General features: G+C 47.8%; 1 protein-coding gene across 1 annotated transcript in view; it reads left to right on the plus strand.

Moving 5' to 3' along the window:
• LYRM2 (LYR motif containing 2) overlaps positions 1–24,510 on the plus strand; it is a 36,071-nt gene extending 11,561 nt beyond the window's left edge. Inside the window, exons 2-3 of the mRNA XM_082256280.1 lie at positions 20,529–20,669; positions 24,346–24,510. Coding sequence (XP_082112406.1) covers positions 20,529–20,669; positions 24,346–24,426 — 222 coding nt within the window. The 3' untranslated portion in view covers positions 24,427–24,510. The remainder of the gene's footprint in view (positions 1–20,528; positions 20,670–24,345) is intronic.
• The last annotated feature ends 255 nt before the right edge of the window (positions 24,511–24,765 follow it).

Raw genomic sequence — 24,765 nt, forward strand, 5'->3', positions numbered from 1 at the left:
TGCTGTATATGGGGGGCAGTATACAGAGTATTGGGGGAGGAGGTGACACATTGCTGTATATGGAGGGGCAGTATACAGAGTATTGGGGGTGGAGGTGACACATTGCTGTATATGGGGGGCAGTATACAGAGTATTGGGGGTGGAGGTGACACATTGCTGTATATGGGGGGCAGTATACAGAGTATTGGGGGGTGGAGGTGACACATTGCTGTATATGGGGGGCAGTATACAGAGTATTGGGGGGTGGAGGTGACACATTGCTGTATATGGGGGGCAGTATACAGAGTATTGGGGGTGGAGGTGACACATTGCTGTATATGGGGGGCAGTATACAGAGTATTGGGGGAGGAGGTGACACATTGCTGTATATGGGGGGCAGTATACAGAGTATTGGGGGAGGAGGTGACACATTGCTGTATATGGAGGGCAGTATACAGAGTATTGGGGGAGGAGGTGACACATTGCTGTATATGGGGGCAGTATACAGAGTATTGGGGGTGGAGGTGACACATTGCTGTATATGGGGGGCAGTATACAGAGTATTGGGGGAGGAGGTGACACATTGCTGTATATGGGGGGCAGTATACAGAGTATTGGGGGTGGAGGTGACACATTGCTGTATATGGGGGGCAGTATACAGAGTATTGGGGGAGGAGGTGACACATTGCTGTATATGGGGGGCAGTATACAGAGTATTGGGGGGAGAGAGGTGACACATTGCTGTATATTGGGGGCAGTATACAGAGTATTGGGGGAGGAGGTGACACATTGCTGTATATGGGGGCAGTATACAGAGTATTGGGGGAGGAGGTGACACATTGCTGTATATGGGGGGGGCAGTATACAGAGTATTGGGGGTGGAGGTGACACATTGCTGTATATGGGGGGCAGTATACAGAGTATTGGGGGGAGGAGGTGACACATTGCTGTATATGGGGGCAGTATACAGAGTATTGGGGGTGGAGGTGACACATTGCTGTATATGGGGGGCAGTATACAGAGTATTGGAGGAGGAGGTGACACATTGCTGTATATGGGGGGGGCAGTATACAGAGTATTGGGGGAGGAGGTGACACATTGCTGTATATGGGGGGCAGTATATAGAGTATTGGGGGAGGAGGTGACACATTGCTGTATATGGGGGGCAGTATACAGAGTATTTGGGGTGGAGGTGACACATTGCTGTATATGGGGGGCAGTATACAGAGTATTGGGGGAGGAGGTGACACATTGCTGTATATGGGGGGCAGTATACAGAGTATTGGGGGAGGAGGTGACACATTGCTGTATATGGGGGGCAGTATACAGAGTATTGGGGGAGGAGGTGACACATTGCTGTATATGGGGGGCAGTATACAGAGTATTGGGGAGGAGGTGACACATTGCTGTATATGGGGGGCAGTATACAGAGTATTGGGGGAGGAGGTGACACATTGCTGTATATGGGGGGCAGTATACAGAGTATTGGGGGTGGAGGTGACACATTGCTGTATATGGGGGGCAGTATACAGAGTATTGGGGGTGGAGGTGACACATTGCTGTATATGGGGGGCAGTATACAGAGTATTGGGGGTGGAGGTGACACATTGCTGTATATGGGGGCAGTATACAGAGTATTGGGGGAGGAGGTGACGCATTGCTGTATATGGGGGCAGTATACAGAGTATTGGGGTGGAGGTGACGCATTGCTGTATATGGGGGGCAGTATACAGAGTATTGGGGGAGGAGGTGACACATTGCTGTATATGGAGGGCAGTATACAGAGTATTGGGGGAGGAGGTGACACATTGCTGTATATGGGGGGCAGTATACAGAGTATTGGGGGTGGAGGTGACACATTGCTGTATATGGGGGGCAGTATACAGAGTATTGGGGGGTGGAGGTGACACATTGCTGTATATGGAGGGGCAGTATACAGAGTATTGGGGGAGGAGGTGACACATTGCTGTATATGGAGGGCAGTATACAGAGTATTGGGGGAGGAGGTGACACATTGCTGTATATGGGGGCAGTATACAGAGTATTGGGGGGGAGGAGGTGACACATTGCTGTATATGGAGGGCAGTATACAGAGTATTGGGGGATGGAGGTGACACATTGCTGTATATGGGAGCAGTATACAGAGTATTGGGGGAGGAGGTGACACATTGCTGTATATGGGGGGCAGTATACAGTGTATTGGGGGAGGAGGTGACACATTGCTGTATATGGGGGCAGTATACAGAGTATTGGGGAGGAGGTGACACATTGCTGTATATAGGGGGCAGTATACAGAGTATTGGGGAGGAGGTGACACATTGCTGTATATAGGGGGCAGTATACAGAGTATTGGGGAGGAGGTGACACATTGCTGTATATGGAGGGCAGTATACAGAGTATTGGGGGTGGAGGTGACACATTGCTGTATATGGGGGCAGTATACAGAGTATTGGGGGAGGAGGTGACACATTGCTGTATATGGGGGCAGTATACAGAGTATTGGGGTGGAGGTGACACATTGCTGTATATGGGGGCAGTATACAGAGTATTGGGGGAGGAGGTGACACATTGCTGTATATGGGGGGCAGTATACAGAGTATTGGGGGTGGAGGTGACACATTTCTGTATATGGGGGTAGTATACAGAGTATTGGGGGTGGAGGTGACACATTGCTGTATATGGGGGGCAGTATACAGAGTATTGGGGGGAGGAGGTGACACATTGCTGTATATGGGGGGCAGTATAGAGTATTGGGGGAGGAGGTGACACATTGCTGTATATGGGGGCAGTATACAGAGTATTGGGGGAGGAGGTGACACATTGCTGTATATGGGGGGCAGTATACAGAGTATTGGGGGTGGAGGTGACACATTGCTGTATATGGGGGCAGTATACAGAGTATTGGGGGAGGAGGTGACACATTGCTGTATATGGGGTGCAGTATACAGAGTATTGGGGTGGAGGTGACACATTGCTGTATATGGGGGCAGTATACAGAGTATTGGGGGAGGAGGTGACACATTGCTGTATATGGGGGCAGTATACAGAGTATTGGGGGAGGAGGTGACACATTGCTGTATATGGGGGGCAGTATACAGAGTATTGGGGGAGGAGGTGACACATTGCTGTATATGGGGGCAGTATACAGAGTATTGGGGGAGGAGGTGACACATTGCTGTATATGGGGGGCAGTATACAGAGTATTGGGGGAGGAGGTGACACATTGCTGTATATGGGGGCAGTATACAGAGTATTGGGGGTGGAGGTGACACATTGCTGTATATGGGGGGCAGTATACAGAGTATTGGGGGAGGAGGTGACACATTGCTCTATATGGAGGGCAGTATACAGAGTATTGGGGGGTGGAGGTGACACATTGCTGTATATTGGGGGCAGTATACAGAGTATTGGGGGTGGAGGTGACACATTGCTGTATATGGGGGGCAGTATACAGAGTATTGGGGGGTGGAGGTGACACATTGCTGTATATTGGGGGCAGTATACAGAGTATTGGGGGTGGAGGTGACACATTGCTGTATATGGGGGGCAGTATACAGAGTATTGGGGGGAGGAGGTGACACATTGCTGTATATGGGGGCAGTATACAGAGTATTGGGGGGTGGAGGTGACACATTGCTGTATATTGGGGGCAGTATACAGAGTATTGGGGGTGGAGGTGACACATTGCTGTATATGGGGGGCAGTATACAGAGTATTGGGGGGTGGAGGTGACACATTGCTGTATATGGGGGGCAGTATACAGAGTATTGGGGGAGGAGGTGACACATTGCTGTATATGGGGGGCAGTATACAGAGTATTGGGGGAGGAGGTGACACATTGCTGTATATGGGGGGCAGTATACAGAGTATTGGGAGAGGAGGTGACACATTGCTGTATATGGAGGGCAGTATACAGAGTATTGGGGTGGAGGTGACACATTGCTGTATATGGGGGGCAGTATACAGAGTATTGGGGGAGGAGGTGACACATTGCTGTATATGGGGGGCAGTATACAGAGTATTGGGGGAGGAGGTGACACATTGCTGTATATGGGGGCAGTATACAGAGTATTGGGGGAGGAGGTGACACATTGCTGTATATGGAGGGCAGTATACAGAGTATTGGGGAGGAGGTGACACATTGCTGTATATGGGGGGCAGTATACAGAGTATTGGGGGAGGAGGTGACACATTGCTGTATATGGGGGCAGTATACAGAGTATTGGAGGAGGAGGTGACACATTGCTGTATATGGGGGGCAGTATACAGAGTATTGGGGGAGGAGGTGACACATTGCTGTATATGGGGGCAGTATACAGAGTATTGGGGGTGGAGGTGACACATTGCTGTATATGGGGGGCAGTATACAGAGTATTGGGGGAGGAGGTGACACATTGCTGTATATGGAGGGCAGTATACAGAGTATTGGGGGAGGAGGTGACACATTGCTGTATATGGGGGCAGTATACAGAGTATTGGGGGTGGAGGTGACACATTGCTGTATATGGAGGCCAGTATACAGAGTATTGGGGAGGAGGTGACACATTGCTGTATATGGGGGTAGTATACAGAATATTGGGGGTGGAGGTGACACATTGCTGTATATGGGGGGCAGTATACAGAGTATTGGGGGAGGAGGGGACACATTTCTGTATATGGGGGGCAGTATACAGAGTATTGGGGGAGGAGGGGACACATTTCTGTATATGGGGGCAGTATACAGAGTATTGGGGGAGGAGGTGACACATTGCTGTATATGGGGGGGCAGTATACAGAGTATTGGGGGTGGAGGTGACACATTGCTGTGTATGGGGGGCAGTATACAGAGTATTGGGGGTGGAGGTGACACATTGCTGTATATGGGGGGCAGTATACAGAGTATTGGGGGAGGAGGTGACACATTGCTGTATATGGGGGGCAGTATACAGAGTATTGGGGGAGGAGGTGACACATTGCTGTATATGGGGGGCAGTATACAGAGTATTGGGGTGGAGGTGACACATTGCTGTATATGGGGGCAGTATACAGAGTATTGGGGGAGGAGGTGACACATTGCTGTATATGGGGGGCAGTATACAGAGTATTGGGGGTGGAGGTGACACATTTCTGTATATGGGGGTAGTATACAGAGTATTGGGGGTGGAGGTGACACATTGCTGTATATGGGGGGCAGTATACAGAGTATTGGGGGGAGGAGGTGACACATTGCTGTATATGGGGGGCAGTATAGAGTATTGGGGGAGGAGGTGACACATTGCTGTATATGGGGGCAGTATACAGAGTATTGGGGGAGGAGGTGACACATTGCTGTATATGGGGGCAGTATACAGAGTATTGGGGGAGGAGGTGACACATTGCTGTATATGGGGGGCAGTATACAGAGTATTGGGGGGAGGAGGTGACACATTGCTGTATATGGGGGCAGTATACAGAGTATTGGGGGAGGAGGTGACACATTGCTGTATATGGGGCAGTATACAGAGTATTGGGGGAGGAGGTGACACATTGCTGTATATGGGGGCAGTATACAGAGTATTGGGGGAGGAGGTGACACATTGCTGTATATGGGGGCAGTATACAGAGTATTGGGGGGTGGAGGTGACACGTTGCTGTATATGGGGGGCAGTATACAGAGTATTGGGGGAGGAGGTGACACATTGCTGTATATGGGGGGCAGTATACAGAGTATTGGTGGGTGGAGGTGACACATTGCTGTATATGGGGGGCAGTATACAGAGTATTGGGGGTGGAGGTGACACATTGCTGTATATGGGGGCAGTATACAGAGTATTGGGGGAGGAGGTGACACATTGCTGTATATGGGGGCAGTATACAGAGTATTGGGGGAGGAGGTGACACATTGCTGTATATGGAGGGCAGTATACAGAGTATTGGGGGTGGAGGTGACACATTGCTGTATATGGGGGGCAGTATACAGAGTATTGGGGGTGGAGGTGACACATTGCTGTATATGGGGGCAGTATACAGAGTATTGGGGGAGGAGGTGACACATTGCTGTATATGGAGGGCAGTATACAGAGTATTGGGGGTGGAGGTGACACATTGCTGTATATGGGGGGCAGTATACAGAGTATTGGGGGAGGAGGTGACACATTGCTGTATATGGGGGGCAGTATACAGAGTATTGGGGGAGGAGGTGACACATTGCTGTATATGGGGGGCAGTATACAGAGTATTGGGGGTGGAGGTGACACATTGCTGTATATGGAGGGCAGTATACAGAGTATTGGGGGTGGAGGTGACACATTGCTGTATATGGAGGGCAGTATACAGAGTATTGGGGGAGGAGGTGACACATTGCTGTATATGGAGGGCAGTATACAGAGTATTGGGGGTGGAGGTGACACATTGCTGTATATGGGGGGCAGTATACAGAGTATTGGGGGTGGAGGTGACACATTGCTGTATATTGGGGGCAGTATACAGAGTATTGGGGGTGGAGGTGACACATTGCTGTATATGGGGGGCAGTATACAGAGTATTGGGGGGTGGAGGTGACACATTGCTGTATATGGGGGGCAGTATACAGAGTATTAGGAGAGGAGGTGACACATTGCTGTATATGGGGGGCAGTATACAGAGTATTGGGGGAGGAGGTGACACATTGCTGTATATGGGGGGCAGTATACAGAGTATTGGGGGTGGAGGTGACACATTGCTGTATATGGGGGGCAGTATACAGAGTATTGGGGGTGGAGGTGACACATTGCTGTATATGGGGGGCAGTATACAGAGTATTGGGGGTGGAGGTGACACATTGCTGTATATGGGGGGCAGTATACAGAGTATTGGGGAGGAGGTGACACATTGCTGTATATGGGGGGCAGTATACAGAGTATTGGGGGTGGAGGTGACACATTGCTGTATATGGGGGCAGTATACAGAGTATTGGGGGGTGGAGGTGACACATTGCTGTATATGGGGGGCAGTATACAGAGTATTGGGGGGTGGAGATGACACATTGCTGTATATGGGGGGCAGTATACAGAGTATTGGGGGAGGAGGTGACACATTGCTGTATATGGGGGGCAGTATACAGAGTATTGGGGGAGGAGGTGACACATTGCTGTATATGGGGGGCAGTATACAGAGTATTGGGGGTGGAGGTGACACATTGCTGTATATGGAGGGCAGTATACAGAGTATTGGGGGTGGAGGTGACACATTGCTGTATATGGGGGCAGTATACAGAGTATTGGGGGAGGAGGTGACACATTGCTGTATATGGAGGGCAGTATACAGAGTATTGGGGGTGGAGGTGACACATTGCTGTATATGGGGGGCAGTATACAGAGTATTGGGGGTGGAGGTGACACATTGCTGTATATGGGGGGCAGTATACAGAGTATTGGGGGTGGAGGTGACACATTGCTGTATATGGGGGGCAGTATACAGAGTATTGGGGGGTGGAGGTGACACATTGCTGTATATGGGGGGCAGTATACAGAGTATTAGGAGAGGAGGTGACACATTGCTGTATATGGGGGGCAGTATACAGAGTATTGGGGGAGGAGGTGACACATTGCTGTATATGGGGGGCAGTATACAGAGTATTGGGGGTGGAGGTGACACATTGCTGTATATGGGGGGCAGTATACAGAGTATTGGGGGGTGGAGGTGACACATTGCTGTATATGGGGGGCAGTATACAGAGTATTAGGAGAGGAGGTGACACATTGCTGTATATGGGGGGCAGTATACAGAGTATTGGGGGAGGAGGTGACACATTGCTGTATATGGAGGGCAGTATACAGAGTATTGGGGGAGGAGGTGACACATTGCTGTATATGGAGGGCAGTATACAGAGTATTGGGGGTGGAGGTGACACATTGCTGTATATGGGGGGCAGTATACAGAGTATTGGGGGTGGAGGTGACACATTGCTGTATATGGGGGGCAGTATACAGAGTATTGGGGGGTGGAGGTGACACATTGCTGTATATGGGGGGCAGTATACAGAGTATTGGGGGTGGAGGTGACACATTGCTGTATATGGGGGGCAGTATACAGAGTATTGGGGGAGGAGGTGACACATTGCTGTATATGGGGGGCAGTATACAGAGTATTGGGGAAGGAGGTGACACATTGTTGTATATGGGAGCAGTATACAGAGTATTAGGAGAGGAGGTGACACATTGCTGTATATGGGGGGCAGTATACAGAGTATTGGGGGAGGAGGTGACACATTGCTGTATATGGGGGGCAGTATACAGAGTATTGGGGGAGGAGGTGACACATTGCTGTATATGGAGGGCAGTATACAGAGTATTGGGGGTGGAGGTGACACATTGCTGTATATGGGGGGCAGTATACAGAGTATTGGGGGTGGAGGTGACACATTGCTGTATATGGGGGGCAGTATACAGAGTATTGGGGGTGGAGGTGACACATTGCTGTATATGGGGGGCAGTATACAGAGTATTGGGGGGGTGGAGGTGACACATTGCTGTATATGGGGGGCAGTATACAGAGTATTGGGGGGTGGAGGTGACACATTGCTGTATATGGGGGGCAGTATACAGAGTATTGGGGGTGGAGGTGACACATTGCTGTATATGGGGGGCAGTATACAGAGTATTGGGGGAGGAGGTGACACATTGCTGTATATGGAGGGCAGTATACAGAGTATTGGGGGGAGGAGGTGACACATTGCTGTATACGGAGGGCAGTATACAGAGTATTGGGGGAGGAGGTGACACATTGCTGTATATGGGGGCAGTATACAGAGTATTGGGGGTGGAGGTGACACATTGCTGTATATGGAGGGCAGTATACAGAGTATTGGGGAGGAGGTGACACATTGCTGTATATGGGGGTAGTATACAGAATATTGGGGGTGGAGGTGACACATTGCTGTATATGGGGGGCAGTATACAGAGTATTGGGGGAGGAGGTGACACATTGCTGTATATGGGGGGCAGTATACAGAGTATTGGGGGAGGAGGTGACACATTGCTGTATATTGGGGGCAGTATACAGAGTATTGGGGGAGGAGGTGACACATTGCTGTATATGGGGGCAGTATACAGAGTATTGGGGGAGGAGGTGACACATTGCTGTATATGGGGGGGGCAGTATACAGAGTATTGGGGGTGGAGGTGACACATTGCTGTATATGGGGGGCAGTATACAGAGTATTGGGGGGAGGAGGTGACACATTGCTGTATATGGGGGCAGTATACAGAGTATTGGGGGTGGAGGTGACACATTGCTGTATATGGGGGGCAGTATACAGAGTATTGGAGGAGGAGGTGACACATTGCTGTATATGGGGGGGGCAGTATACAGAGTATTGGGGGAGGAGGTGACACATTGCTGTATATGGGGGGCAGTATATAGAGTATTGGGGGAGGAGGTGACACATTGCTGTATATGGGGGGCAGTATACAGAGTATTTGGGGTGGAGGTGACACATTGCTGTATATGGGGGGCAGTATACAGAGTATTGGGGGAGGAGGTGACACATTGCTGTATATGGGGGGCAGTATACAGAGTATTGGGGGAGGAGGTGACACATTGCTGTATATGGGGGGCAGTATACAGAGTATTGGGGGAGGAGGTGACACATTGCTGTATATGGGGGGCAGTATACAGAGTATTGGGGAGGAGGTGACACATTGCTGTATATGGGGGCAGTATACAGAGTATTGGGGGAGGAGGTGACACATTGCTGTATATGGGGGGCAGTATACAGAGTATTGGGGGTGGAGGTGACACATTGCTGTATATGGGGGGCAGTATACAGAGTATTGGGGGTGGAGGTGACACATTGCTGTATATGGGGGCAGTATACAGAGTATTGGGGGTGGAGGTGACACATTGCTGTATATGGGGGCAGTATACAGAGTATTGGGGGAGGAGGTGACGCATTGCTGTATATGGGGGCAGTATACAGAGTATTGGGGTGGAGGTGACGCATTGCTGTATATGGGGGACAGTATACAGAGTATTGGGGGAGGAGGTGACACATTGCTGTATATGGAGGGCAGTATACAGAGTATTGGGGGAGGAGGTGACACATTGCTGTATATGGGGGGCAGTATACAGAGTATTGGGGGTGGAGGTGACACATTGCTGTATATGGGGGGCAGTATACAGAGTATTGGGGGGTGGAGGTGACACATTGCTGTATATGGAGGGCAGTATACAGAGTATTGGGGGAGGAGGTGACACATTGCTGTATATGGAGGGCAGTATACAGAGTATTGGGGGAGGAGGTGACACATTGCTGTATATGGGGGCAGTATACAGAGTATTGGGGGGGAGGAGGTGACACATTGCTGTATATGGAGGGCAGTATACAGAGTATTGGGGGATGGAGGTGACACATTGCTGTATATGGGAGCAGTATACAGAGTATTGGGGGAGGAGGTGACACATTGCTGTATATGGGGGGCAGTATACAGTGTATTGGGGGAGGAGGTGACACATTGCTGTATATGGGGGCAGTATACAGAGTATTGGGGAGGAGGTGACACATTGCTGTATATAGGGGGCAGTATACAGAGTATTGGGGAGGAGGTGACACATTGCTGTATATAGGGGGCAGTATACAGAGTATTGGGGAGGAGGTGACACATTGCTGTATATGGAGGGCAGTATACAGAGTATTGGGGGTGGAGGTGACACATTGCTGTATATGGGGGCAGTATACAGAGTATTGGGGGAGGAGGTGACACATTGCTGTATATGGGGGCAGTATACAGAGTATTGGGGTGGAGGTGACACATTGCTGTATATGGGGGCAGTATACAGAGTATTGGGGGAGGAGGTGACACATTGCTGTATATGGGGGGCAGTATACAGAGTATTGGGGGTGGAGGTGACACATTTCTGTATATGGGGGTAGTATACAGAGTATTGGGGGTGGAGGTGACACATTGCTGTATATGGGGGGCAGTATACAGAGTATTGGGGGGAGGAGGTGACACATTGCTGTATATGGGGGGCAGTATAGAGTATTGGGGGAGGAGGTGACACATTGCTGTATATGGGGGCAGTATACAGAGTATTGGGGGAGGAGGTGACACATTGCTGTATATGGGGGGCAGTATACAGAGTATTGGGGGTGGAGGTGACACATTGCTGTATATGGGGGCAGTATACAGAGTATTGGGGGAGGAGGTGACACATTGCTGTATATGGGGTGCAGTATACAGAGTATTGGGGTGGAGGTGACACATTGCTGTATATGGGGGCAGTATACAGAGTATTGGGGGAGGAGGTGACACATTGCTGTATATGGGGTGCAGTATACAGAGTATTGGGGTGGAGGTGACACATTGCTGTATATGGGGGCAGTATACAGAGTATTGGGGGAGGAGGTGACACATTGCTGTATATGGGGGGCAGTATACAGAGTATTGGGGGGAGGAGGTGACACATTGCTGTATATGGGGGCAGTATACAGAGTATTGGGGGAGGAGGTGACACATTGCTGTATATGGGGCAGTATACAGAGTATTGGGGGAGGAGGTGACACATTGCTGTATATGGGGGGCAGTATACAGAGTATTGGGGGAGGAGGTGACACATTGCTGTATATGGGGGGCAGTATACAGAGTTTTGGGGGTGGAGGTGACACATTGCTGTATATGGGGGGCAGTATACAGAGTATTGGGGGGGAGGAGGTGACACATTGCTGTATATGGGGGGCAGTATAGAGTATTGGGGGAGGAGGTGACACATTGCTGTATATGGGGGCAGTATACAGAGTATTGGGGGAGGAGGTGACACATTGCTGTATATGGGGGCAGTATACAGAGTATTGGGGGAGGAGGTGACACATTGCTGTATATGGGGGGCAGTATACAGAGTATTGGGGGGAGGAGGTGACACATTGCTGTATATGGGGGCAGTATACAGAGTATTGGGGGAGGAGGTGACACATTGCTGTATATGGGGCAGTATACAGAGTATTGGGGGAGGAGGTGACACATTGCTGTATATGGGGGCAGTATACAGAGTATTGGGGGAGGAGGTGACACATTGCTGTATATGGGGGCAGTATACAGAGTATTGGGGGAGGAGGTGACACATTGCTGTATATGGGGGCAGTATACAGAGTATTGGGGGAGGAGGTGACACATTGCTGTATATGGGGGGCAGTATACAGAGTATTGGAGGAGGAGGTGACACATTGCTGTATATGGGGGCAGTATACAGAGTATTGGGGGGTGGAGGTGACACATTGCTGTATATGGGGGGCAGTATACAGAGTATTGGGGGAGGAGGTGACACATTGCTGTATATGGGGGGCAGTATACAGAGTATTAGGAGAGGAGGTGACACATTGCTGTATATGGGGGCAGTATACAGAGTATTGGGGGGTGGAGGTGACACATTGCTGTATATGGGGGGCAGTATACAGAGTATTGGGGGTGGAGGTGACACATTGCTGTATATGGGGGGCAGTATACAGAGTATTGGGGGTGGAGGTGACACATTGCTGTATATGGGGGGCAGTATACAGAGTATTGGGGAGGAGGTGACACATTGCTGTATATGGGGGGCAGTATACAGAGTATTGGGGAGGAGGTGACACATTGCTGTATATGGGGGGCAGTATACAGAGTATTGGGGGTGGAGGTGACACATTGCTGTATATGGGGGCAGTATACAGAGTATTGGGGGGTGGAGGTGACACATTGCTGTATATGGGGGCAGTATACAGAGTATTGGGGGAGGAGGTGACACATTGCTGTATATGGGGGGCAGTATACAGAGTATTGGGGGTGGAGGTGACACATTGCTGTATATGGAGGGCAGTATACAGAGTATTGGGGGTGGAGGTGACACATTGCTGTATATGGGGGCAGTATACAGAGTATTGGGGGAGGAGGTGACACATTGCTGTATATGGAGGGCAGTATACAGAGTATTGGGGGTGGAGGTGACACATTGCTGTATATGGGGGGCAGTATACAGAGTATTGGGGGGTGGAGGTGACACATTGCTGTATATGGAGGGAAGTATACAGAGTATTGGGGGGTGGAGGTGACACATTGCTGTATATGGGGGCAGTATACAGAGTATTGGGGGTGGAGGTGACACATTGCTGTATATGGGGGCAGTATACAGAGTATTGGGGGAGGAGGTGACACATTGCTGTATATGGGGGCAGTATACAGAGTATTGGGGGAGGAGGTGACACATTGCTGTATATGGGGGCAGTATACAGAGTATTGGGGGAGGAGGTGACACATTGCTGTATATGGGGGCAGTATACAGAGTATTGGGGGAGGAGGTGACACATTGCTGTATATGGGGGGCAGTATACAGAGTATTGGGGGTGGAGGTGACACATTGCTGTATATGGGGGGCAGTATACAGAGTATTGGGGGAGGAGGTGACACATTGCTGTATATGGGGGGCAGTATACAGAGTATTGGGGGAGGAGGTGACACATTGCTGTATATGGGGGGCAGTATACAGAGTATTGGGGGAGGAGGTGACACATTGCTGTATATGGGGGGCAGTATACAGAGTATTGGGGGAGGAGGTGACACATTGCTGTATATGGGGGGGCAGTATACAGAGTATTGGAGGAGGAGGTGACACATTGCTGTATATGGGGGCAGTATACAGAGTATTGGGGGAGGAGGTGACACATTGCTGTATATGGGGGGCAGTATACAGAGTATTGGGGGGAGGAGGTGACACATTGCTGTATATGGGGGCAGTATACAGAGTATTGGGGGAGGAGGTGACACATTGCTGTATATGGGGGGCAGTATACAGAGTATTGGGGGTGGAGGTGACACATTGCTGTATATGGGGGCAGTATACAGAGTATTGGGGGTGGAGGTGACGCATTGCTGTATATGGGGGCAGTATACAGAGTATTGGGGGAGGAGGTGACGCATTGCTGTATATGGGGGGCAGTATACAGAGTATTGGGGTGGAGGTGACACATTGCTGTATATGGGGGGCAGTATACAGAGTATTGGGGGAGGAGGTGACACATTGCTGTATATGGGGGCAGTATACAGAGTATTGGGGGAGGAGGTGACACATTGCTGTATATGGGGGGCAGTATACAGAGTATTGGGGGAGGAGGTGACACATTGCTGTATATGGGGGCAGTATACAGAGTATTGGGGGAGGAGGTGACACATTGCTGTATATGGAGGGCAGTATACAGAGTATTGGGGGAGGAGGTGACACATTGCTGTATATGGGGGGCAGTATACAGAGTATTGGGGGTGGAGGTGACACATTGCTGTATATGGGGGGCAGTATACAGAGTATTGGGGGGTGGAGGTGACACATTGCTGTATATGGAGGGCAGTATACAGAGTATTGGGGGAGGAGGTGACACATTGCTGTATATGGAGGGCAGTATACAGAGTATTGGGGGAGGAGGTGACACATTGCTGTATATGGGGGGCAGTATACAGAGTATTGGGGGGTTGGAGGTGACACATTGCTGTATATGGAGGGCAGTATACAGAGTATTGGGGGGTGGAGGTGACACATTGCTGTATATGGGAGCAGTATACAGAGTATTGGGGGAGGAGGTGACACATTGCTGTATATGGGGGGCAGTATACAGTGTATTGGGGGAGGAGGTGACACATTGCTGTATATGGGGGCAGTATACAGAGTATTGGGGAGGAGGTGACACATTGCTGTATATAGGGGGCAGTATACAGAGTATTGGGGAGGAGGTGACACATTGCTGTATATGGGGGGCAGTATACAGAGTATTGGGGGAGGAGGTGACACATTGCTGTATATGGGGGCAGTATACAGAGTATTGGGGAGGAGGTGACACATTGCTGTATATAGGGGGCAGTATACAGAGTATTGGGGAGGAGGTGACACATTGCTGTATATGGAGGGCAGTATACAGAGTATTGGGGGTGGAGGTGACACATTGCTGTATATGGGGGCAGTATACAGAGTATTGGGGGAGGAGGTGACACATTGCTGTATATGGGGGCAGTATACAGAGTATTGGGGTGGAGGTGACACATTGCTGTATATGGGGGCAGTATACAGAGTATTGGGGGAGGAGGTGACACATTGCTGTATATGGGGGGCAGTATACAGAGTATTGGGGGTGGAGGTGACACATTTCTGTATATGGGGGTAGTATACAGAGTATTGGGGGTGGAGGTGACACATTGCTGTATATGGGGGGCAGTATAGAGTATTGGGGGAGGAGGTGACACATTGCTGTATATGGGGGCAGTATACAGAGTATTGGGGGAGGAGGTGACACATTGCTGTATATGGGGGGCAGTATACAGAGTATTGGGGGTGGAGGTGACACATTGCTGTATATGGGGGCAGTATACAGAGTATTGGGGGAGGAGGTGACACATTGCTGTATATGGGGTGCAGTATACAGAGTATTGGGGGAGGAGGTGACACATTGCTGTATATGGGGGGCAGTATACAGAGTATTGGGGGTGGAGGTGACACATTGCTGTATATGGGGGCAGTATACAGAGTATTGGGGGAGGAGGTGACACATTGCTGTATATGGGGTGCAGTATACAGAGTATTGGGGGAGGAGGTGACACATTGCTGTATATGGGGTGCAGTATACAGAGTATTGGGGGGGAGGAGGTGACACATTGCTGTATATGGGGGGCAGTATACAGAGTATTGGGGTGGAGGTGACACATTGCTGTATATGGGGGCAGTATACAGAGTATTGGGGGAGGAGGTGACACATTGCTGTATATGGGGTGCAGTATACAGAGTATTGGGGGGGAGGAGGTGACACATTGCTGTATATGGGGGGCAGTATAGAGTATTGGGGGAGGAGGTGACACATTGCTGTATATGGGGACAGTATTCAGAGTATTGGGGGAGGAGGTGACACATTGCTGTATATGGGGGCAGTATACAGAGTATTGGGGGAGGAGGTGACACATTGCTGTATATGGGGGGCAGTATACAGAGTATTGGGGGGAGGAGGTGACACATTGCTGTATATGGGGGCAGTATACAGAGTATTGGGGGAGGAGGTGACACATTGCTGTATATGGGGCAGTATACAGAGTATTGGGGGAGGAGGTGACACATTGCTGTATATGGGGGCAGTATACAGAGTATTGGGGGAGGAGGTGACACATTGCTGTATATGGGGGGCAGTATACAGAGTATTGGAGGAGGAGGTGACACATTGCTGTATATGGGGGCAGTATACAGAGTATTGGGGGGTGGAGGTGACACATTGCTGTATATGGGGGGCAGTATACAGAGTATTGGGGGAGGAGGTGACACATTGCTGTATATGGGGGGCAGTATACAGAGTATTGGGGGTGGAGGTGACACATTGCTGTATATGGGGGGCAGTATACAGAGTATTGGGGGTGGAGGTGACACATTGCTGTATATGGGGGCAGTATACAGAGTATTGGGGGGTGGAGGTGACACATTGCTGTATATGGGGGCAGTATACAGTGTATTGGGGGAGGAGGTGACACATTGCTGTATATGGGGGCAGTATACAGAGTATTGGGGGGGAGGAGGTGACACATTGCTGTATATGGGGGCAGTATACAGAGTATTGGGGGAGGAGGTGACACATTGCTGTATATGGGGGGCAGTATACAGAGTATTAGGAGAGGTGGTGACACATTGCTGTATATGGGGTGCAGTATACAGAGTATTGGGGGTGGAGGTGACACATTGCTGTATATGGAGGGCAGTATACAGAGTATTGGGGGTGGAGGTGACACATTGCTGTATATGGGGGGCAGTATACAGAGTATTGGGGGGTGGAGGTGACACATTGCTGTATATGGGGGGCAGTATACAGAGTATTAGGAGAGGAGGTGACACATTGCTGTATATGGGGTGCAGTATACAGAGTATTGGGGGTGGAGGTGACACATTGCTGTATATGGAGGGCAGTATACAGAGTATTGGGGGTGGAGGTGACACATTGCTGTATATGGGGGGCAGTATACAGAGTATTGGGGGTGGAGGTGACACATTGCTGTATATGGGGGGCAGTATACAGAGTATTGGGGGTGGAGGTGACACATTGCTGTATATGGGGGGCAGTATACAGAGTATTGGGGGGTGGAGGTGACACATTGCTGTATATGGGGGGCAGTATACAGAGTATTAGGAGAGGAGGTGACACATTGCTGTATATGGGGGGCAGTATACAGAGTATTGGGGGAGGAGGTGACACATTGCTGTATATGGGGGGCAGTATACAGAGTATTGGGGGTGGAGGTGACACATTGCTGTATATGGGGGGCAGTATACAGAGTATTGGGGGTGGAGGTGACACATTGCTGTATATGGGGGGCAGTATACAGAGTATTGGGGGTGGAGGTGACACATTGCTGTATATGGGGGGCAGTATACAGAGTATTGGGGAGGAGGTGACACATTGCTGTATATGGGGGGCAGTATACAGAGTATTGGGGGTGGAGGTGACACATTGCTGTATATGGGGGCAGTATACAGAGTATTGGGGGGTGGAGGTGACACATTGCTGTATATGGGGGGCAGTATACAGAGTATTGGGGGGTGGAGGTGACACATTGCTGTATATGGGGGCAGTATACAGAGTATTAGGAGAGGAGGTGACACATTGCTGTATATGGGGGCAGTATACAGAGTATTGGGGGAGGAGGTGACACATTGCTGTATATGGGGGCAGTATACAGAGTATTGGGGGGTGGAGGTGACACATTGCTGTATATGGGGGCAGTATACAGAGTATTGGGGGAGGAGGTGACACATTGCTGTATATGGGGGGCAGTATACAGAGTATTGGGGGTGGAGGTGACACATTGCTGTATATGGGGGGCAGTATACAGAGTATTGGGGGTGGAGGTGACACATTGCTGTATATGGGGGGCAGTATACAGAGTATTGGGGGTGGAGGTGACACATTGCTGTATATGGGGGGCAGTATACAGAGTATTGGGGGGTGGAGGTGACACATTGCTGTATATGGGGGGCAGTATACAGAGTATTAGGAGAGGAGGTGACACATTGCTGTATATGGGGGGCAGTATACAGAGTATTGGGGGAGGAGGTGACACATTGCTGTATATGGGGGGCAGTATACAGAGTATTGGGGGTGGAGGTGACACATTGCTGTATATGGGGGGCAGTATACAGAGTATTGGGGAGGAGGTGACACATTGCTGTATATGGGGGGCAGTATACAGAGTTTTGGGGGTGGAGGTGACACATTGCTGTATATGGGGGCAGTATACAGAGTATTGGGGGGTGGAGGTGACACATTGCTGTATATGGGGGGCAGTATACAGAGTATTGGGGGAGGAGGTGACACATTGCTGTATATGGGGGGCAGTATACAGAGTATTGGGGGTGGAGGTGACACATTGCTGTATATGGAGGGCAGTATACAGAGTATTGGGGGTGGAGGTGACACATTGCTGTATATGGGGGGCAGTATACAGAGTATTGGGGGTGGAGGTGACACATTGCTGTATATGGGGGGCAGTATACAGAGTATTGGGGGAGGAGGTGACACATTGCTGTATATGGGGGGCAGTATACAGAGTATTGGGGGGTGGAGGTGACACATTGCTGTATATGGGGGGCAGTATACAGAGTATTAGGAGAGGAGGTGACACATTGCTGTATATGGGGGGCAGTATACAGAGTATTGGGGGTGGAGGTGACACATTGCTGTATATGGAGGGCAGTATACAGAGTATTGGGGGTGGAGGTGACACATTGCTGTATATGGGGGGCAGTATACAGAGTATTAGGAGAGGAGGTGACACATTGCTGTATATGGGGGCAGTATACAGAGTATTGGGGAGGAGGTGATAGAAGTCTTAGCTAAAACGACAGTAATAATAATAAATAATAGTTCATAATGAAAAAATAACCTATAATAAATAATAATATTAATAGATCCCAGAACTCGGAGCTTCATAGCTTCATAAACACTAAGCAGTGTCTCACACACACTGACGATTACCCTCACTTACAGGATCCCAACCAGTCAACTGAAGATGTGCCGATAAATAATGTTTTGGAATTTTGGACAACGATTTTATAGGATTCTAATAAAAAAAAATTTTTTAATTTTTTTTAAACATTTCTGTTGTATTTTTCCTTGGTACGGAAAATGTCCAGTTTGTGTTTTTAGACAAATCTTTTTATCAGGAGTCTCCAAACTTAGTAAAGTAAAGGGCAAATATATTGTGCTTCAGACTTTGCACTGAGGCCGATGGGAGTAGAAAATGTCCTGGTGTCAGGAGAAGTGAACAGTGTCCCATCATTGGTGTCAGAAGGAGGAATAGTGCCCCATTATTGGTGTCAGTGGGAGGAATATTGCCCCATCATTGGTGTCAGTGGGAGGAATAGTGCCCCATCATTGGTGTCAGTGGGAGGAATATTGCCCCATCATTGGTGTCAGTGGGAGGAATAGTGCCCCATCATTGGTATCAGTGGGAGGAATAGTGCCCCATCATTGGTGTCAGTGGGAGGAATAGTGCCTCATCATTGGTGTCAGTGGGAGGAATAGTGTCCCATCATTGGTGTCAGTGGGAGGAATAGTGTCCCATCATTGGTGTCAGTGGGAGGAATAGTGCCCCATCATTGGTGTCAGTGGGAGAATAGTGCCCCATCATTGGTGTCAGTGGGAGGAATAGTGCCCCATCATTGGTGTCAGTGGGAGGAATAGTGCCCCATCATTGGTGTCAGTGGGAGGAATAGTGCCACATCATTGGTGTCAGTGGGAGGAATAGTGCCCCATCATTGGTGTCAGTGGGAGGAATAGTGTCCCATCATTGGTGTCAGTGGGAGGAATAGTGCCCCATCATTGGTGTCAGTGGGGGGAATAGTGCCCCATCATTGGTATCAGTGGAAGGAATAGTGTCCCATCATTGGTATCAGTGGGAGGAATAGTGTCCCATCATTGGTGTCAGTGGGAGGAATAGTGTCCCATCATTGGTGTCAGTGGGAGGAATAGTGTCCCATCATTGGTATCAGTGGGAGGAATAGTGTCCCATCATTGGTGTCAGTGGGAGGAATAGTGTCCCATCATTGGTGTCAGTGGGAGGAATAGTGCTCCTTTGTTGGTATCAGTGGGAGGAATAGTGCTCCTTTGTTGGTATCAGTGGGAGGAATAGTGCTCCTTTGTTGGTATCAGTGTGAGGAATAGTGCTCCTTTGTTGGTATCAGTGTGAGGAATAGTGCTCCTTTGTTGGTATCAGTGGGAGGAATAGTGCCCCATTGTTGGTGTCGGTGGGAGGAATAGTGCCCCCTTGTTGGTGTCGGTGGGAGGCCTTGACCCACTCCATGGTGACTGGATCAAGGTGTCGGTCCTTCCAGTGTAGATATAAATGCTGAGTGCCTTCTTGTCTCTCATTTGAACAGAGGAAGTGGCTTGGAGAAGCTACAAACCATCTTCAACATTACAGAACAAGTCCAGTAGAGTTTGACTGACTACTACTCACTACTTCTATATCATGTCTCGTGTCCTGCAGACAGAACAGATCCACTTTATTTTTCCAGCCGGTGTATCAGGAGCTACAGAGACTCTAATCCCAAACTTGTGTCCTCAGTTCCTCCTCAGGCAGCAGGTTCTCGGTCTGTACCGGAGGATCCTCCGAGGTGTGCGGCAGATCCCGGACCCGGCTGACCGGCGCTATGTGAAGGAGTGGGCCCGAGGGGAGTTCCGCAAGAATCAGATGACCACTGATGAGGTGAGGAGGAGGTGAGGGGGGGGGGGGGGGATGCTCTCCTGTGTTCTGTGATGCTCTCATCCCAGTGCTGAACTTTGGGTGTATTCCGTACATCCCATCCATTCACAGCCTTCTTTGCCGTTTTAGATGGTGGGGTTGGGGTTTTGCAAATCAAACCGAAAAAGACCAAAAAACATTTAGCCGAATACATGTGGACCTAAAATTCTGAAGAAAAATTATTTATTTACACACTTTTCTAACAGAAATGAAGAAAAATGCACTCATTTTTTTTAACATTTTTTTGGTCTTTTTCTGTTTGATTTGCAAAAAAAATAAATAAATAAACATCCCTCGCCCACCATCTAAAACTGCAAAGATGGCTGTGAATGGATGAGATCACTATTATATTATTTTTTTTATTTATTTGCTCAATTTTCCAACAGAAATGAAGAAAAATGCATTCATTAACATTTTTTGGTCTTTTTTTTTTTGTGCAAATCAAACCGAAAAAGACCAAAACATTTTAAAAAAAATGAATGCATTTTTCTTCATTTCTGTTGGAAAATTGAGCAAATAAAAAAATAATATAATAGTGATCTCATCAATTCACAGCCTTCTCTGCAGTTTTAGATGGTGGGCATGGGATGTTTTTTTTTTGCAAATCAAACTGCAAAGAAGGCTGTGAATTGATGAGATCACTATTATATTATTTTTTTATTTGCTCAATTTTCCAACAGAAATGAAGAAAAATGCATTCATTAACATTTTTTTGGTCTTTTTTTTTTGTTTTTTTTTGTGCAAATCAAACCGAAAGACCAAAACATTTTAAAAACTGAATGCTTTTTTTCTTCATTTCTGTTGGAAAATTGAGCAAATAAATAAAAAAATAATATAATAGTGATCTCATCAATTCACAGCCTTCTTTGCAGTTTTAGATGGTGGGCGTGGAATGGTTTTTTTTTTTTTTTTTTTTTTTTTTTTTTTACAAATCAAACAGAAAAGAGCAAAATATATCAAAAAACGAATGCATTTTTCTTAATTTCTGTTATAAAATTGTGCAAATAAATAATCTTTCTTCATAATTTAAGGTCAACATATATTCTGCTACATTTTTTTAGTGATCTCATCCATTCACAGCCTTCTCCACAGTTTTAGATGGTGGGGTGGGATTTTGTTTGATTTGCAAATAAACCCACCCCCACCACCAAAAACTGCAAAGACGGCTGTGAATGGATGATCACTATTTTATTGTTTTATTATTTATTTGCTCAATTTTCCAACAGAAATGAAGAAAACATGCATTCAGTTTTTAACATTTTTTGGTCTTTTTCGGTTTGATTTGCACAAAAATAAAAGACCAAAAAAATGTTAAAAACTGAATGCATGTTTTCTTTATTTCTGTTTGGAAAATGGAGCAAATAAATAATAAAATAATAAAATAGTGATCTCATCCATTCACAGCCTTCTTTGCAGTTTTAGATGGTGGGGTTGGGTTTTTTTTTTTTTTTGCTAATCAAACCGAAAAAGACCAAAAAAAGTTAAAAAAATGAATGCCTTTTTCTTCATACCGGTTATAAAATTGAGCAAATAAAAAATCTTTCTTCATAATTTTATGTCAACATGTATTCTGCTACATTTTTTTTAGTGATCTCATCCATTCACAGCCTTCTTTGCAGTTTTAGATGGTGGGTTTTTTTTTTTTTTTTTTTTGCACATCAAACAGAAAAAGACCAAAAGATGTTACAAAAATTAATGTTAAATCAGTGTATATTATTTAGTCTGTAGGAATGTTATAGAGTCCAGAAACTATGGGATAGATCTGAAAATTGATCAATCCTGATGTACTGACGGCCAATCTTCTTCTGCCCCTAAAATGCCAGGACAGTACAAATACTCCACCAAATGACCCCTTTTTGGAAAGTAGACAGTCCAAGGAATTTAGTAAGAGACATGGCCAGTTTTTTGAAATTGTAATTTTTTTTGTCACATTTTTTTAGAAAATGAAGAAATTAATAAAATAGGGATCAGGGACACTGATGACAGGATGTAAAAATAAATAAATAAATCATTTTTTTTATTTAACCACTTAAGCCCCGGAGAATTTGGCTGCTAAAGGACCAGGGGTTTTTTTGCGATTTTTTACTGCGTGACTTTAACGGACAATTGCGCGGTCGTGCGACGCTGTACCTAAACGAATTTGACGTCCTTTTTTTCCCACAAACAGAGCTTTCTTTTGGTGGTATTTGATCACCTGTGTGATTTTTTGATCACGCGCTATAAACAAAAAAAGAGCGTAAATTTTGCAAAAATAACAATATTTTTCACATTTTTTTATATGAAATTCCCCAAAAAAAAATGTAAAAATCAAAATTTTTTAACATTTTTCGGCCAATTTGTTTTATGCTACCTATGTTTGGTAAAAAAAATCGCAAAAAGCGTATTTTGATTGGTTTGTGCAAAAGTTATCGCGTTTACTAACAAAGGGAAAGATTTTTGTCATTTTTGGTGTTTTTTTTTTTAACCCGTAATGGCGGCGATCTGCGATTTTTTTTTTTTCGGTACTGCAACATTGCGGCGGACAGATCGGACCCTTGACTGACATTTTTGACACTTTTGGGGGTACCAGTGACATTACTGCAGTAATCAGTGCTATACATATGCACTGCTACTGCAAAAATTACACTGGCAGGTAAGGGGTTAACTTTATTGGACAGGGAGGGGTTAAGTGTGTCCTAGGGGCGTGATTCTAACTGTGCAGGGACATTCCTATTGGTGTAAAAGCAAAGATCAACCGTTCTACATAGTAGAACGGACAGATCTTCACTTTTACACAGGGAGAACTGACAGGCAGCTTGTTTACACAAGCCGCTCTGTCTTTCTCCCTTCACAGGAGCGATCGCAGTGTGACTGGCGGACATCGAGTCCGCCGGTCACACGCACTGACTTGCCTGTGAACGAGCCGCGGCGGGCGCGCGCCCGCCCGCAATAGGCTCGCAAGTCAGTGACAGGCGAGTGACGTACCGATACGTCACTCTGCCTGGCCGGGGCTGACCGCCGCAGAATATAGTCGTGCGGCGGTCGGCAACCGGTTAATTTTTTTACATACAGTGACAAGAGCAGTACAGTGTTACCATAGTTACATAGTACTACTCCAGAGAAGGAATCACAATGGGTGACCGATCACACCAGAGCGCCTCCCAGGACAGCAGTGTACCCACCCGGCCCTCATTTTTACAATAGGCCGGGCAGGAAGGAGTTAATGCGAAAATCCTACATTTTTAGCTGCTACCAGAACTGTTAGAGGAAGAGTGGAAATCATCCAATGAGGGTGGTTACTGCCTAAAAACAGGAGTGGTGCCTATGGGACAGGAAAAGAACAAGTCTCCATAATGGGACAGGAAGTGAAGGGGAGTCTTTCCAATAGAACAGGGAGTGAAGGTTAGTCTCCCCAAGAGGACAGGGAGTGAAGTTTAGTCTGCCCGATGGGACAGGGCGTGAAGGGGTGTCTCCTCATTGGGACAGGAAGTGAAGGGGTGTCTCCTCATTGGGACAGGAAGTGAAGGGGTGTCTCCCCAATGGAACGGGGGTTTAAACCATTCCATTCTTCATCAAAAAAAAAAAAGTTTTGTTTTAGGTCCATTAAAATCTGATTGATATCAGTGTTTGTCCTCTTTTTTTACCCCCTCTGCCTTTACAGATCACCATAAGGATGATGATCACACAAGGACAGCAGCAGCTGCAAGAACTAGAGAGAGCTCTTAAGCTGGCCGGATCATAGACCTCTTTGGTTACCACCAACCAGGGAATATCCACACAGGACATTTGGTCATGTTCCTGGCTGTCAAGTTGAGAGAATCACAAGGAGAGAACATAAAGTTGGTATTCCGGTCAGTGGAAGAGATGGTTGCTTGACGTGTCAAGAACATGGACTTGTTCTACACATGGAGAAAAATAAACCTGGACTCCTACTGTTTGTCTAGATTCATGGGCCCCATTAACCTGGAGGTTTGGTATGGAGCCAACAGAAAACTATGGGATGAATGGCCATGTCAGGTGGTCACCTTTAGGTGCCTTCATTGTCTTTTTTTAATTTATTTATAAATTTAAAAAGTCCTTC

This window comes from Pelophylax lessonae (genome assembly GCF_965119305.1).
Source record: "Pelophylax lessonae genome assembly, chromosome: 1".
Lineage (NCBI taxonomy): Eukaryota > Metazoa > Chordata > Amphibia > Anura > Ranidae > Pelophylax > Pelophylax lessonae.